A 17,871-nucleotide genomic window follows, 5' to 3' on the forward strand; every position below is an offset into this window, starting at 1 on the left:
CATTAATCTGGTTACTGATGGATCAATCTTTTAGATATGTTACTCGTCACGAAAAAGAAATAATTACAAAATTTGCATCTGTTAAGGGAAGATAGCTGAACTTTTTGTTGTAAATAATCTGAATTGTTAATTTTGTAAATAAATTATAATTGGAACCATATTCAATATTTTCAAGGCACTTATTTATGGAATTGAAACAAAAATCTAACTAGTGTCGGATTCTGGGGGTAGTACACATGTATTCAGGGAAAATGTGTTAAAAAAATATAATTTTCTGCATAAAATGGTCCAAAAAAAATTTCGCCTCGCTCCGCTGGGGCTCTTTACATGTGCATTATTATAGTGTTAGTAGTGCAAATGTAGTTTACACTCATTAAAATATTTAAAAATATGTCATTGTAACAATCATGAAATATTTTCAGCTCATACTTTTTTTTAGGATAAACAATTGTAAGGTTATCATCAGCCAATGCACATTTGAGGCATAATAACAAATGAATAAGCCTCAACGTCGGAACAGTACAAAACAAATAGACCAAGGTCAATAGTAGCGAATACCATGATATTTTGACCCTGCTCTCTAAATTAAAAGCCGTCTTTTATATCTTTGTTTAAGTTAGGGGTCATCCTGGTGGTACTCCAAGCTTGAAATCCCCTCCCCTGTTTGCTTCTGTCCTAAAAGAGAGGCGAAAGATATCAAAGGGACATTCAAACTCATAAGGGGAAAATAAACTTACAACGCCATGGATAAAAAAGAAAAAGACAAACAGACAAACAATACAAAAACACAACATATAGAAAACTAAAGACTGAGCAACACGAACCCCACCAAAAACTTTGGGTAATGTCAGGTGCTCCGGAAGGGTAAGCAGACCCTGCTCCATATGTGGCACCCTAAATTATACTAAATACGGCTACCTAACAGACCATGTGTTGTTTTTCTTTTTTGTTTTTATTAGTCGTTATTAAGAAAGTAGGTAATTAAGTAACATCTGATAAGAGGGTATCCTAGTTAGCTGATTTTCTGCTTGAAACTAATCTTTCAAAGTCCCTATTCACCGAATTTCTGCTTACCATGAGCAACATGAGACACGTCATTGACGTGTGCCACTGGAGGAGCGGGATCTATTTACCCCGGCTTTCTGAACACCTGATATTACACCCTGTTTTTGTGGGGTTCGTCTTGCTCAGTCGTTTGATGAAGTGTTTACTAGCTAGAGTTGTTTGCCTTTTCGTTTTTTTTTTGCCATGGCTTTGTCAGTTTTCTTCGACTTATGAATTTTGAATATACCCTTGGAAATATCCGCCTCTTTTTTTGTTAGTGTAACTTATATCTCTGTTTTTTTCTGTCTCATCTGGATTTTTTTTATAAGACTCAATAACTAAATAAAATCTAAATCTTTATTTTTCATGATCCAAGTCAAGAGATTTTTATTCATGTTTCTCAGGTTTGGAAACTTTTGAAATAAATTTTATAAGCGTTATAATCTTGGTGAATCATAAAGATTGCAATCTAGAACACATTATGTTTAGTTATGCGACCAATGTTGACATATAGATAGCCTTTCACATATGAACAGCACTAAGCTAAAGATTTCCTGAGGCACCATTTAGTTTGTGTTCTTGTCTCCCAGTTTCTATCCTGCGGTTACTTAACCTAAATTAAGTAAAAATTCTTCGTTTGTTAAAATTGATAATATTTAAGTGACTCTCAAAATTGATTAAATTTTGGTTGGTAGATTGCTCCATAAACATGCTAAGCTTACACAGCTAGTAAACACTCACTAGCTACACAGTAGGCATGGTGTCCAGTTGAGATTGTGTTTTTTAGAGTGAATCGTTCCACTTTTTCGAAAGTAGACCTTGTTTTTTCGAGTGAAATTACATATGATAAAATAAATTTACTTTTTTCTGCAAGTATATCACTTTTATTCAATACTCCCCAACTTATTTTCAATAATATTCAAACTTTGAACATTAACTACGCATAATTGTCTTCTATTTCATTTAAAAATAACGAAAATAGTACTAAAATGGTAAGAACATTAAATCCTTCACATGCTGTAAATTGATAATTTTTCAAATCATAGTTCGATAGGCAACTTTTGAATAACTGCAAAGCGCTGTCTCTTTAATATATTGGTAATTCTCTAGTATTTGATGATAATTTTTGTCCTGTGAACTTCCTCTTTTAAATGGATTAGATATTTAGAAAGATATCCAGTGGTTGAACAACAAAATAACAGCTGGATAGCTTTCCAATGGATAGGCTGTTTATCCATTGGATATGCTATCCAGTGGATAGGCTATCCAGTGGATTACTTTATCCAACGTTTTGAGCAACTCAGTCCTGGTCTTCATAATTTGTAGCGAAATCCGTCAGCTCAACTTTTTTTTGTAGAAAAACTTTTCATATATTAACATATTTATTGATCTCGCAGATTTCTTAGTTTCACGAAGAAAAAAAATATTTAAAAACAAAAGAGATATTTATAATAAAATTGAGAATGGAAATGGGGAATGTGTCAAAGAGACAACAACCCGACCACAGAACAGACAACAGCAGAAGGCCACCAACAGGTCTTCAATGCAGCGAGAAATTCCCGCACCCGGAGGCGTCCTTCAGCTGGCCCCTAAACAAATATATATACTAGTTCAGTGATAATGAACGCCATACTAAACTCCAAATTGTACACAAGAAACTAAAATTAAAAATAATACAAGACTAACAAAGGCTAGAGGCTCCTGACTTGGGACAGGCGCAAAAATGCGGCGGGGTTAAACATGTTTATGAGATCTCAACCCTCCCCCTATACCTCTAGCCAATGTAGAAAAGTAAACGCGTAACAATACGCACATTAAAATTCAGTTCAAGAGAAGTCCGAGTCTGATGTCAGAAGATGTAACCAAAGAAAATAAACAAATTGACAATAATACATAGATAACAACAGACTACTAGCAGTTAACTGACATGCCATCTCCAGACTTCAATTAAACTGATTGAAAGATTATGTCTTCATCATATGAATATCAGGCACAATCCTTCCCGTTAGGGGTTTAGTATCATACCATCATAACATATATGAGAAGAACATAACCCGTGTCATGCCAACAACTGGTTTTTAAATAAATGTGTTTAGTGCCGATGCAAAGACCCTATAAGTGAATCAATATTAACGCCAAAATATGCAATCTTTAATGACCTGACAACAGTATCGTAACTATATCCCTTCTTAATAAGTCTATTTAAAGGTTTTGTTAGTTTCGGAGGTGAATACTGACATTTTTGTGCTTTATAAATAACACTTTTTGTCGATCATTTCAGTATAATCAAAGCGTACATCGGCGAATGTGAAATCCGTCCGGTCAACTTTTTTTTTAGAAAAAAATTTAGTTTTACTATGAAGTTTAAATTTTCATATAAGATAACTATTAATCTCGCAGATTTCTTAGTTGTATGAAAAAATATTGTAAAACAAAAGAGATATTACTAGTAACACTTTTTGTCGATCAGTTCAATATTGTAAAGCGTACATCAGTGAGTGTGAAATCCGTCCGGTCAACTTTTTTTGGTTAGATTTTCATAAAATAAAGTCTAATATTTCTAAGGTCTTCAAATATTAAAATAATCTATCAAATAACAAAAAAGTTCTGACTATTTATATCTCATCTGGTCGATCAATACGGGCAATTGTCCTGTCATTAGTGTAACCCAACTGTTGGCAGCGTATCGTCGCAAATTGCGGTATGTGGGAATATACTGGAAAAAATAACAATATACCAAGAGTAACAGCATGTAAGCGTACAGCTTCCGGAATTTGAAGTTTTCTGTCCAACAGAAGGATGTAAATAAGAACAATGAGTTTCGATGTTCCTTTGGTGTCAAACGCCTCTCTCTCTCTCGCTCTCTCTCTGTTTCTTTTTTTTTTGGGGGGGGGGGGGGGGGGGGGGGGGGCACAAACACATGAACACGTGTGATTCGTAGAGTAATCATATTTGTTGAAATATCAAACGTTATTTAAGGAATGACTGTAATATTTTTTCTGTCTATGAAGAAATAACATCAAAAATGTGGTGCACACTGAATAACCCGCGTAGCGAATTATTTTGAAGTGTGCACCACATTTTTTATGTTATTTCGAATAGACAGAAAAAATATTACACTCATTTCTTATAATTCTAAATTCCATTTTAAACCTGAGTAAACCATGAAAAAACGTTGATGACGTCACGGTCACATGACAAAATTATGTCTATGAGCTGATAAACAAAACAACCTCAGCCAATCAGAAGACGCGTTACATCCAAAATTAGATTATTTAAGAATAACGCCAGTTAAACATCACTGTAAAAGAAGCATACACAATTTTACATCGGTTGCTGGCTGTCGAAATCAAAGAAAATTTAGCACCATATTATATAGTACATTATACTCAACCTTCCTTTAATGCTTTGTATAGGCTTACATAATTTGGGCACACAAAAAAAATCATATTTTGTAGTATTTCTTCAAACTGTCAATTATAGCGAACTGTACGACCAGCAAGTTAAAAAATAAGGCCGCTAGACGTCAGAGCAATCTGGGTATATCAAACACTATGCCTAGTTATTTTTGTACTATTGATGACCGTACTGCCTACAACAATTACAAAAAATCCACACTGTATATTTGGCTTTACAAGACTCCAACAAGAGAAATATTTAACACACACACATGTATTTATGTAGAGTAACATGTCTTTCAGAGTCCTAATCTGTAACCATCACATTAAGGTCCGTCTTGTGAAAGAGTATTCATCTCATATAGAAAAAAAATTTGTGCTGATATTCATGTAATATTTGCCACTGAAAGTTTTGCAAAAATCAAGAAAAAAACGAAAACAAAAACAAAACAAAAACTAGTAGTTCAGATGTAGGTTCGTGTTCAGATCACTCAATGTGATCACTTGCATGTTAAAAAACAGTGATATAGGGAGATAGTCAGATTCCGATCATGACTGTAAAGGACAACCATTTGTTTAATACAAAGGTAGCTGATTTACTCTTGATACCTTGGTTCTTTTAAAAAAAAAAGGCCAACATGATATAGCAGAGTGCTGAAAGTGGCACACACAGTCAATCAGTTATTTTCAAATAACCTATCATTAATCAGTTTTGGCAAAAAAAGGTATATAGGCTATGCCATACTGAAACATAAATGTGATAAAAGAATAAACAATTCAAGAAAGAGAGGTGCACCAACAGAAAATAGAAACTGCAATCTTTCTTTTAATTTCACCGGATCTCAAATCTCAAAATTTTAACTCTTACCAGAATTTATTCTATCTTACAGTATAACTCGGAAGTTTCTAAGTGGAACTCGAGCTTTAACTAGAACTCTTACTCGAATTAACATTCGAACTAAAAATAAAACTGGAACTTTAACTCTAAATTTAGCTGGAACTCGAACTCTTATTCTACATCAAAGGTTATCCACACTCATTTGTCATCTGATAAAAAATTTCGTAAGGGTTCCACGGAACACAGTGTCTCGCCTACGTTTGCTGTTAATCGCAGGCTCAACAAAAATGAGGAAAAAATCAATAAAAATATTCCTCTCGATACTATCTTTTGATTTCAAGAAGCTTCTGTCCAAGTTTGGAATAAATCTAGGATAGTTTATGGATCTAATAAATGTTTTAAAAACTTTAATTGCATACTGTATGTAATGTTAACTGGAAGAAAAACTAAGTCCATTTATAAGTAAAATACGGATAAACAGGTACAAAATTTTGACAAAATTTCCTTCGAGATACAAGCTTTTGATCATAAACAAGCTTCTGTCCAAGTTTGGTACATATCCAGGATAGTTTAAGAAAGTTATTGAAATCTTAAAAACTTTAACCACAGAGTGAATGTATTGTTTCCTAGCAGAAAAACTAAGTCAGTTTATAAGTAAAATACGGAAAAAATGGATTTTTTTTTTACAAAATTTACTTCTGGATACTATCTTATGATCATAAACAAGCTTCTGACCAAGATTGGTACAAATCCAGGATAGTTTCAGAAAGTTATTAAAAATTTAAAAACTCTAACCACAGAGTAAATGTATTGTTTCCTGGCAGAAAAACTAAGTCCATTTATAAGTCAAATATGGAAAAACAGGAATTTTATTTTTACAAAATTTACTTCTGGATACTATCTTATGATCATAAACAAGCTTCTGTCCAAGTTTGGTAGAAATCCAGGATAGTCTAAGAAAGTTATTAAAACTTCAAAAACTTTAACCACAGAGTGAATATTTGTGGACGCCGCCGCCGCCGACGACGACGACGACGACGACGCCGACGAAGCCGACGACGGAATGTAGGATCGCTATGTCTCGCTTTTTCGACTAAAGTCGAAGGCTCGACAAAAAACTAGAGTTAGATAAAATATATCGACATGTCCACAGAAACACGGATAGATGTAGCAGAACAAGAAAAAAAAACTAGATCCGTTTGTTACAAATTAAAAGATTTTTTTAAATACATAATAACTGGGAACATTATATGTTCCTGATATCAATATGGCGATGTGTATCTTATTGTCAATTAACTCTAAATTATCAGATGCATTGTATTTCTCATAACATACCAACGTTGAGCGATTAATCGAACGGTAATAGAATATACGTAATACATAAAGTTTTAATACACAGGCGATGAACATTGAACATATTATGTACAATGAACATGAAACGATGTATGAAAAATGGGTGCGGGATGATAGAACTCAGAAAAAAATTTGGTTTCCACAGTTCGAATAAATTATGAAGCGTTGTGTAATTACGGAACCAATTTTAAATTCCTACCGAAAATAGGTTTCTTTTAACGTGCTGTGGCATTTTTAACACGGCATTTCAGGTTTTATCTTCCCGGTGCGAATGGACAAGCTAGTGAAATTATGGTAACGAAATTATTCTGCCTGCAGTCTAAAAGGAACGTGTTACTTTTCAGCCCGGATACCCTCAGTCTTCCGAGGTAGAAGATTCTTTATCTGGAAGCCGAACATTATTTCTATAATACGGCATGAGGCAAACATTCGTTTTCCCCATACAACAAATGCAATTAAAAAAATGAGATGACTTCAACTTTGACAATTACTTTATAATAAACTGTTATTGTATCTATGTTTAACGATTCGATAGATTGATAAAGATATCAATGAATAATCAAAATACCTTAAAAAATGTTCAAAAATGATATTATATTTTGTAGTGAAAAGGTTTATTTCAACCCAAGCGTTGCAAGAAATGCTGTTATGCCAGCAACGTCGTTCTATAACGTTAAAAGGTTATGGTTCCCGCCAAAATTCAATAATAAAGATTATTTCCGTTTTAGCGGATTTAAAACATCGGTGACCCCCCTTTTTTATTTATGCTTTTAAAATCTTCCCCGAAGCTGCAACTTTTGCAGAAGTTTGAAGGGAAAAACATTAGTAGATTTTTTTTATTTCAAGAAAAATCTATTATAAATAGCAATTAAAAATGGCGGGAAATGTTCAAATGCCTTCAAAAATAAGGAAACCGAGACAAATAAATGTTCATAAGGTACAAGTTACATTTGACTGTTTTTGTTATTCCAGTTAAACATGGTTTTTCAATAAGTTTGTCTTTTTTTAACATTTTAGAGCGGTATTTCTATATTTCGTTATAACGCGATTCTTTAAGTTTTGATGACGTCATATCTCGAAAACAACATCGGTGACCCCAATTTTTTTTTCGCCTAAAATATTTTAACAAGTATGATCTGTCTACATGCAAAATTTCAATGAATTATTATTAGTAGTATAAATAGTGTGATTTCCATTTAACTGGCTTTAAAAACGCCATGGTCTTTAATTGACTTTAAAGAACTAGGAAGCGCGTTCCAGTACTTGATTGCATTAATAATGAAGAATCTATCCCTTTGATTTTTGGATCAAAGTTAAAATGGCTGGATCTTGTGTTGTATTTATGGTGTTCATTGACTTTACAAAACTTGACTTTCCGATATTATAAGCAATTGCCGTCGTAGATTTTGTGAACATGCCACAATCGCAATTGTTTTACTCTGTTTTCAATGATGAGAAAAACCGTGGCTTGATAGTTCTAGTTTGCCAACGATTGTTCTAAGATCTTATTTGTTAATGAATCTAACCGTTTTGTTTTTGGCAATTTGAATGTTATTTTTTAACTTCTGTGATACACCGGCATACCAGGAGGAGCAGGCACAATCAAAGTGACACTGAATAAGAGTTGTTTTAAGCGGGGTTTTTTTTCGGGTTTTTGCAGACGGGCAATTCGCATTACGGTAAAATACATTTTAGTGTAGAATTGATGTTTTTAATGACAAAGTTAACTGCGCTCCTCCTGGATAAATGTTGGTCAATTTGTAGGCCTACATATTTAAGTTTAGGTTGCGATTTTATTCCATATTGTAACATAATACCACAAAATTTGTTATTTGTTTTAGTTTTCGTTTCGGCCCAAAGATAATACATTCTGTTTTGCCTAAATATAATGCAATCTTATTGTCAACAAGCAAGTCACTACAAGACTCCAATTCCTTTTCTAGCTTTGGATATAACATCTGGATCTTTATGTGAAAACGTATAGCAGTGATTACAGTCAGATTGGATACTGATGGACATGTCATTAACATAGCATAAAAATGACAAGGGTCCCAGAATACTTCTTTTTGGGACTCCACATGTGATATAAAGAAGTTCAGATTCGGTCCCATTAAACATTAACAAGCTGCTTTCTTCCAGATGGGTATGACATGAACTATTTTACATCTTTAACCCAAATAGATCTTATTTTTTTACAAAGTATTTTGTGGTCGACAGTGTCAAAGGCTTTTTGTAGGTCTGTCATGAATAACCCCTTTGTCTACGGAGTATATATTAATTAGTTGATACGATATTCCAGAGCTTGCATTTCCTATCGTGATTTTAGTGGTAGAGTGTTGCTGCTAACAAGGAAGTTATCAACCAAGAGTTCCAAGTGGTGAAGTTCAAATCATCCCTTCGAAAATTTTACGGACGCCATCACGAGTTATGGCATATCTGTGTCACAGATATATTCCAATTGTCGTAACCACAATCCCGCTCCTTTTTCTCGAATGTGACCTACCGAATTACACGTATCATCGGGTTGTACTTGCATGAGCAACACAACGGGTGCCACATGTGGAGCAGGATCTGCTTACCCTTCCGAAGCACCCCGGTTTTTGGTGGTGTTCGTGTTGCTCAGTCTTTCGTGTTCTATGTTGTGTTTTGTGTACCGTTGTTTGCCTTTTGTTTGTTTTTTTCTCGCTTTAAGCCATATGACGTTGTCAGTTTGTTTACTACTTATGAGTTTGAATGTCCCTTTTGGTATCTTTCGCCTCCCTTTTGATGGTTGTATTTTTATGTGGTCAACTAAATGGATAAGGCAAGTATCAGTAGAGTACGATCTCCTGTAACCGGACTGAAATCGATATAACAAATCATTTTTAAGCAAGTGTGTCTCCAGTTTTTAATGAATAGCCTTTTCAAGAGTTTTGAAAATGATGCAGAGATTGCTGACTTGTCGATAGTTTCCTATTTCCTTTCTGCTTTTATTTTTGTTAAGTGGTTTTAATCTAGCTAGTTTTACTTCATTTGGCACTATTCTAGATGTAATGGATAGGTTCACTAAATAAGTTATTGGTTAAGCGAGAGTTTTTGCGCCATCTTTGATGAATATGACTGGAATGTTATCTTTACCTGTACTTTTATACGAATTTAAATTATTAAGGTCTTTATAAATGAATTCTCTTCTTCTAATTGGAACTAAGAGATGTTAGCTATTGCAAGAGTTTTTTGGAGATTTTTTATTTTTTCGATTTTACCGGATATAAACTCCTTCTTAGCTCTTTTGATATCTCTTTGGACTTTTTTTTATTTTACTAAACTGTTTGTACCGATGTTTACTAACAGCCTTTTGTATTCTAGTAAAAGTTCTTCTCTCTTTCTGATATTTTCTAATATTTCTGAGAAAACTTTAGAGAATGAAATACAATAGTATATGATATATTAACACAGCAAACTTTGATGTGGTGTATTTGCGAAAAGATCCCTTTTCCTTGTAAACTTGTGTTGCTATTTCGTATTCATTTGGTATATCTTTTTGCTGATACCATTAAGAGACCTTTCAATGATGTTTAGACCCTTTAAAGGGGAATTAACTGCCAAATTTATGCCCATCGAATTTTCAATCACCCATCATTGATTTGGTATATACTAAAACGTAACTTTGATTTGGTATATACTCAAACGTAACTTTGATTTGGTATATACTAAAACGTAACTTTGATTTGGTATATACTGAAACGTAACTTTGATTTGGTATATACTAAAACGTAACTTTCATTTGATATATACTCAAACGTAACTTTGATTTGGTATATACTAAAACGTAACTTTGAATTACAAAAGTTCCATAAAAACAATATATATATATATTTATTCAAGATAAAAGGCATGAATTTGACGGATACAATATATTACAAAGACACAGATATAGCACTAGACATAATTTATAAACACTAAAATGATTTACGTGTTTACTAAAAAAATTTAATTTAAAAAAAAATTATGAAAATTTTCATGATATTTTGATAATATGAATAGACTAGATTAAATAATGCACAACAGTCGACATGATCCATGTAAATTGCAGTGGCGGATCCAGAGCTTTTCATAAAGGGGGGGGGGGGGGAGGGCGCTGCCTGACCTAAAGGGGGGGGGGGGGGGGGGCGCTCCAGTCATGCTTCAGTGATTCCCTATATAATCAACCAAATTTTTCCCGCTCAAAATTTTTTACTCAAAACCTAAATAAGACATATTTTGCGGGTCGAATCAATCAAGGAAAATGATCATTCGTTTCATCAATCACTGAACATGTTGAGCGCATGCGCAACTCATCCCAACAAAGATTAAACTAAGTTCGCATGAATATGAATTCAAATGAGGTTAAATTATTGATTAATTAGCTTTAATTTTATCGAGAAAAGTTAACCAGACTGACGGCTAATAATGAAAGATCAGCTGAACGTTTTAATCACATACTGTGTATGCTGATGATATGGTTATTTTCTCAAAATCTGTTTCAGGGTCACAAAATATGCTTGATACATTATATGAATATACTTCAAAGTGGTAATTGAGTGTTAATATTAATAAAACTAAAATTGTAGTATTTAGAAAAGGTGGTAGAGTTCATGTTGATGAGAAATGGTATTATAATAATCAAGAAATTGAAGTTGTTTATAATTTTACATACCTTGGTGTACTTTTAAATATTAATGGCAAATACAATATGTTACAACAGAAACTATCTGAACAAGGTAGAAATGAATGTTTTGCTTTTAAGAAGAAATATCAAAAGTATGTATTTAAACTATGTCACTTTGTTATCACTTTTTGGTACTTATATCAATTCTTTATTGAGTTATGCAAGTGAAATATGGGGTCCACACAAAGCTCCGTCCATTGAGAGAGTACACTTGAACTATTGTAAGAATATACTTAGTGTTAAATTATCTACCCACAATGTTATGATATATCATGAACTAGGTAGGTTGCCTCTTATTTTTACATAAAAATGCAAGATTTTCAAATATTGGTTTAGATTGCTAAATGCTTCAAACTGTATATTGAAAAACTGTTATAATTACTTATATGGCGGATAAGAGAGATGTCCAAATAAAAAGTGTAATTAATTGTGTATTATTAAGAAATGAACTGTATTAAGGTGATGTATGGTATAGCCAAAACCTTATTTCAGACTTGCTTCGATGTATATTTTACTGTTATAAAGCAACGTTTATATGATTGTCTAAAACAAGAACTTGATGCTCAGTTGCATACTTCTCCAAATTTTAAATAATTTTTGTCTGCAATTTTATTTATGCAAACCAATTCCTAATGTTTACAAAACAAAGTTACGAAAATAAGATTAAGTAGCCACAACTTAGCTATAGAAAATGGAAGATTTTATGGTATAACAAGATATAATAGAATATGTACTTTTTCTAAAAATGATATAGAGGATTAGTATCATTTCATCCTCAAATTTCCATTTTTTCAAGGTTTTCGAAAATTTTATATTAAGCCATATTATGATTGGCTGAAACCATTGATGTACAAATTCATTAAAATAATGAGTACAAACAATGTAAAAGAGCTGTGTTATTTATAAATTTATAAATGTGCACCTATAGTTTATATAGACTTTGGTAATAAAGATATAAGTGTCAAACGTTTCATAAATACGTTGTTTTTTTTTTATCTCCCTTTATTTCCATGACAATTTCTAAATCTATCCTGAATTTGCGTCAAACATTTTATTGCTGCTGTATTGTGCTTGACCTTAATTAACCATAAATTAGGAGATGGATTTTAAAAAACAGCACTGCAATAGACCACTTTCGAGTTCGTTGGTTTTAGTGAACATCATTCGGCGTGCGGTTTAGAGGCATCGTCACTTCCTTCACATGTTGAGAAAGCGGTTGAAAAAAAATGATGCTATATTGCACGAATTATTCGGCAAATTAAATTCTTATAATAGATAATCTGCACTGCTGTCATTAGGGAATTGTGATTAAATAACTACAGCTACGGAACAAACATTACAATTTCTAGTTTATCCTGCATAATGTCGATCACGAAGACGCTTGGTGAACTTTAATAGTGCAGGGATACAGGCGGTCCCCTCTATCTGGTAAATGACATCATTAAGGCGCACATAATTGACGAACTTTTCCGGTGAAGGACATAACTCGAAAGTGGTCTATTGTTTCCTAAACGATTCCTATGACGACTATATTACAAGTGAGATGTTTAGCTAGCTATAAAACCAGGTTTAATCCACCATTTTCTACATAATGAAATGCCTGTACCAAGTCTTGAATATGACAGTTGTTTACCGTTCGCTTGATGTGTTTTAGCTTTTGATTTTACCATTTATTAAGGAACTTTCCGTTTTGAATTTTCCTTGGAGTTCGGTATTTTTGTTATTTTACTTTTTCCTAATCACACTTTTGAATTACTTGTATATTTCGTATTTACTTAATTATTCTAGTAGTTATACATAACCATTTCTTTAATAAAAGTTTACACTATTACTATTAATCTATTTCACGCCACTGTGAAAAAATATTTAACCTGAAAAATGGATCGATCTGACTGCTCGACATACAATAAAATTTATGTTAGATCGAAGACGCACGTATTTCAACCACAGTTAATCGTTAAAACTATTTAGATGAAAGAAGTTTGTATTCCAACCACAATGAATCAGTAAACAAACTTTGCCGATAATGAGATCGTACGCAACAAATTATACGAGCTTCCTGGCAATATAACACACTATTGGATTACGATGTGTCTGATTCATAATACACATGTCTGGATGACATTCCTTTATAAATCGGAAACGTGAACGATTTGCTTATAGTTAAAATACAAATGTAAGTATTTTATTAGTTATCATTATATTTGCACTGTCCATGTAACGTTTTATATAGGTGAGGTTCAGTCATAACAATTTAAAATTGCTCTAACAGACAAACCTGTGCTAAAATTCACTAGATATATAAAAGTTAAGTGCATTTTTTTGCTTCAGAAAGATTTTTTATCATTATTCAGGCGATGAGTCAGAATTTGATGTTAAGAGGGGGCACCCAATAATTGGAAATAGACAGATTTTGACACAAAATTGTTTGTAATTTTACCTTCATTACATTTTTTTTAGGAGGAGGAGAACCTGTCCCAATTGTCATTACTAAAATCCTGTCCTCATTTACCGGCACATATGACACATCGATTGCGACTTACTTGAAACTATCAGCAAAACGATGGCTGCCATTTATAAAGTGAAGCAGAAAGTTTTAAATGAATGCAACTGTATTTTTTTTTTTATTTCTGTTATTTTTTGTTCCCTGTGTTGCATTTTATTTTATTTTTTGATTATCCGAGACGTTAAGGCTACAACTACTGTTGTCCATCTTTTGTCCTAATAAAACTGCGTTTTCATTTCACACATTTTTAACGGTTAAAGATTATGGTGTTATAATTCATTGAGAACATACTCAATAAAAAAGGTTAAGGTCCACTACTTTTATTTTACATAACAATAGTAATTAAGTTCCTTTCCGAAAATCTTCTGAATCTGCCATGAACCGTATTGAGAGTAACACAGAGGAACACCTTTTAAGTTTTTGCCTGATTATTGAAAACTGTTAAATACTATAACGTTTAAGAAGTCGAAGATCAGAGGCAATTACTTTTATAGACATAAGTTCATTGACATATTAAGTTTTTTTTTCAATCAAAATTACTCAGAACGGCCTTACCTTCGTTGTTATCTTACTGTTAAACACATGGCTGTAAATTTCATATACGCGAAAGTTTAGAGAAATCTCAGACTAGATGTAGCAAGCAAGAAACATAAATATGATTATTTAACCAGCCGAATTAGAGGAGCACTTTAGAATTCAACATGTCAACAGTGAAACAGATACCATTTCAGCGCGGGAAAAAATGGGACGCATCTTGACACCTCAAGATTGCCGTTGGTTTGGAAAATGTAAACAATTGAAGGAACTCAAGGAATAAGCCAGTGACTTCATCGGTTGAGCGGTTGTTTTTTTCTAATGATAGTTTTTTATTCAAAGAATTTTCTCAAAATCCTTTTCAGTAGAGATGCACAAAATCGTCTTGGGATTTCCCTAATGAAGGGTTTCCCACTAGGTCAAATAGTCGGCTTCTAGGGTCTTACCCCCAGCCCCTGTCTAAGTAACTGCCTCCTCCATAAATAAGGCTAATTAACGGTTATGAGATACACAAATTCGTGCTCATTAAACAGAACGTAGGGCGTGTGTGAGTTATCATTCATATTGTGAAGTTAATGTAGGGAGCTCTGTTTCGTGATATTTTTTTCACGCACACACTAATATTATTTAGTATACAAATAAGAATACAAGTTTACTTGAACAACAATTTTCTAATTTTTGGGATCAGAAAATATCCCAGAACATCCAAGTACACGTCTCTCTATAATGTAATTGTTTCTTCATCAATCCCCTTGACGACAAGCCCCTCTTAACAGTAATGCATATTTTCTTAATTTCAGATATCAATATGAATATAAATGACGTACCGTCAGATATTATATTGGAAATTTTCACATACCTACCTCAGCCTGTGTTAGTCACCACCGTTGGACTTGTTTGTCACAGGTGGAACGAACTGGCGTCTGCTCCAGGTTTATGGCACCAACTTAATTTATACCACTCTTCAATATTTTTATCGGCGTCTAAACACAAATTGGATGCAATGCTACAAAAAATAGGTCATCATGTTAAGACACTTAAAACCAGAGTTCCGTGTGTTTATACAAAGTTTCGACCGGAGCTCTTTACGGATTTAAAATCTTTGCATATCAGAATGTACGATAATGATGACATTGAAAAGTTTGAAGATATTATCGACTGTTTTAAAGATCTGGAGACGTTCAAACTTGACGTATCGACGTTTGAAAGATTAACTAGTATAATTTCAGTTTGCAAGCGACTTACAAATCTTCGAAAGTTTCATTTGCGCCATTTCTTTTGCAATCATTCTGCAAATCTTAAGTTGATGCCTCATGTTTTTCAAGTTTTATTTCAAAACACAACACTACTTACTCATGTCACACTGAGTTGTGGAGATATTTATTTGGATTTAGCAATTCAAACTTTATCTGAGAAAAATCCTAATTTAGTGGAGTTGAATTTGAACAGATGCAGTGGACTAACAAGTACTGCATTCACAAGATTACACTTTTCTAAACTTAGGTCGCTTGTTCTCGATCGAACTTCTGTTGATGATCAAGCCTTAAAACTTGTAGCGGAAAATTCGCCGTACTTAGAAACTTTTTCGATTTCTAAATGTAGGAATGTTACTGACAAAGGACTCTATTATATCGGTATAAAATGCATACGGCTGCGAAAAATAACAATCAATATGTATTCTTCGGGTCTCGATCAATGTTGTAAAGTGACCAATTCAGGTCTTCTCGGCGTTGCCGAGGGCTGCAGTGATCTGCGACAAATAATTGGAAACTACCATCCATACATTAGTGGTGATATTCTATCCAATATAAGCCAGTTATGTTCGAATATACAAGTTCTAGAATTTGAAAAGATTAGCAAAGTGACAGATACGGCTCTTATTGCCATAGCAACACAATGCACATTATTACAATGTGTAAATTTCAGTGAATGTGAAGGTGTTAGCGGGTCTGGTGTGAGCAGATTTATTTCAGACTGTAAATGGCTGAAGCAAGCTAAGTTTAATTCATGCATGGATGTTGCTAACATTTCACTAGGTTCCACTATATATCAAGGACATGATGAAACACAAAGGTATGAACATTGTGGAAACAATATGACGAAAACTCATTCATATATACAAGTATTACATTTTCGATATTGCAAATATTTGACTGCTAAATCTCTAATAGAAATTTCACAGTTTTGTCCAGATCTAATTGAATTACGAATAGCCGGATGGACAGCTGCTTGTGATACAGACGATGCTTTGGTACGACTTTTCTTTAACTGTACTAACTTACAGTTACTTTTATGTTCAGGTATTCAAGATACAGAGGAAACAAATTTCACAACCAGAACCATAGAAGCCATAGCCAAATATGGACACAACATAAAGCAACTTCACTTTTCATTAAACTATTTTATCACAATCGATGATCTACAAAAGGTCTTGTCTCAGTGCAACAACCTTGAGCAAATAACCTTGTATGTGAACGAAAACACTGCTTTGTATTTTGGAGACATTGAGATTCTAATAGCTAATTGTGATACTAAAAAGATTGGTCTGAATTCTTATAAACGTTTGATGACAACATGTTGTCAGATTTCTATTAAAATATGATTAATTCTTTTTTGTATATCTGACACGTTCCACATTCGTATACGTCTTGGTTTACACATCTTTTCTATGGATATAAATCTGGCATTTAACGACTATATTCCTTGGAATCAGAATTTATTTCTGGTCTTATTTTTTTGTTCTATTTTTTTGTATTAGAGGTGGAAATTGTATGAAATAATGTATTTTTACTCGCGTAGTGGTATTAACCACATGTGGATTCTTAAGAATTCTAAAGAACTTCTGGATAATTTCAAATCTCTGTCTGTTTCTGAAATTAGTTCTAACACAACTTTTGATTTTTTAACCCTGTATATGTGAGCCAAAATTTGTTCCTGTGAAAAAAGTTCCAGTGGAACTAATTTCACAGGAAATATGTTCTGGGAGAACTTTTTTCACAGACAATTTCTATATAATTTGTTCCATCTCTATAAAATAAGTTCCTCACTTTACCTGGTGAAATAAGTTCTGGGTTGTGAAATTTGTTCCTTACCTAGTGAAATAAGTTCCGGGTTTGTGAGATTTGTTCCTTACCTGGTGAAATAAGTTCTGGGTTTGTGAGATTTGTTCCTCATCTGGTGAAATAAGTTCCTTGTCTGTGAAATATGTTCCACTGGTTAAACAAGTTTTCTTATATACTGAGCACTTGTCATCAGTGAGTTTAAAGTTATCATTCAAGTACAGTATAAAAACATATTATATTGATAATGTAATAAATAAAAAGTGTAAACATCCTATTTGGATCCTGTGAAGTAAAGCAAATGTTTAATAACATATTCATTAAAAAATATCAAAATGACACTAATGAGCCAGAAAAGAGTAGAATAAGAATAATCATTCAGATAAAAAGGAAAGTTAAAGATGAAAATTTGTACTAATTTGAAAAGGACAAAGTGACTGATAAATTATAGT

General features: G+C 33.1%; 2 protein-coding genes across 4 annotated transcripts in view; both read left to right on the plus strand.

Annotated features, from left to right (window-relative positions):
* Positions 1–17,871, plus strand: part of LOC127733848 (uncharacterized) — a 282,424-nt gene that overhangs the window by 255,217 nt on the left and 9,336 nt on the right. The window lies entirely within an intron of this gene.
* On the plus strand, positions 13,338–16,971 carry LOC127733839 (F-box/LRR-repeat protein 7-like). Its single transcript, XM_052243241.1, has 2 exons — positions 13,338–13,496; positions 15,161–16,971. Exon 2 carries the CDS (start codon positions 15,169–15,171, stop codon positions 16,960–16,962), a length of 1,794 nt encoding a protein of 597 aa, XP_052099201.1. The 5' UTR covers positions 13,338–13,496; positions 15,161–15,168; the 3' UTR covers positions 16,963–16,971.

The sequence above is a fragment of the Mytilus californianus genome, unplaced genomic scaffold (genome assembly GCF_021869535.1).
Source record: "Mytilus californianus isolate M0D057914Y unplaced genomic scaffold, xbMytCali1.0.p SCAF_3, whole genome shotgun sequence".
NCBI lineage: Eukaryota > Metazoa > Mollusca > Bivalvia > Mytilida > Mytilidae > Mytilus > Mytilus californianus.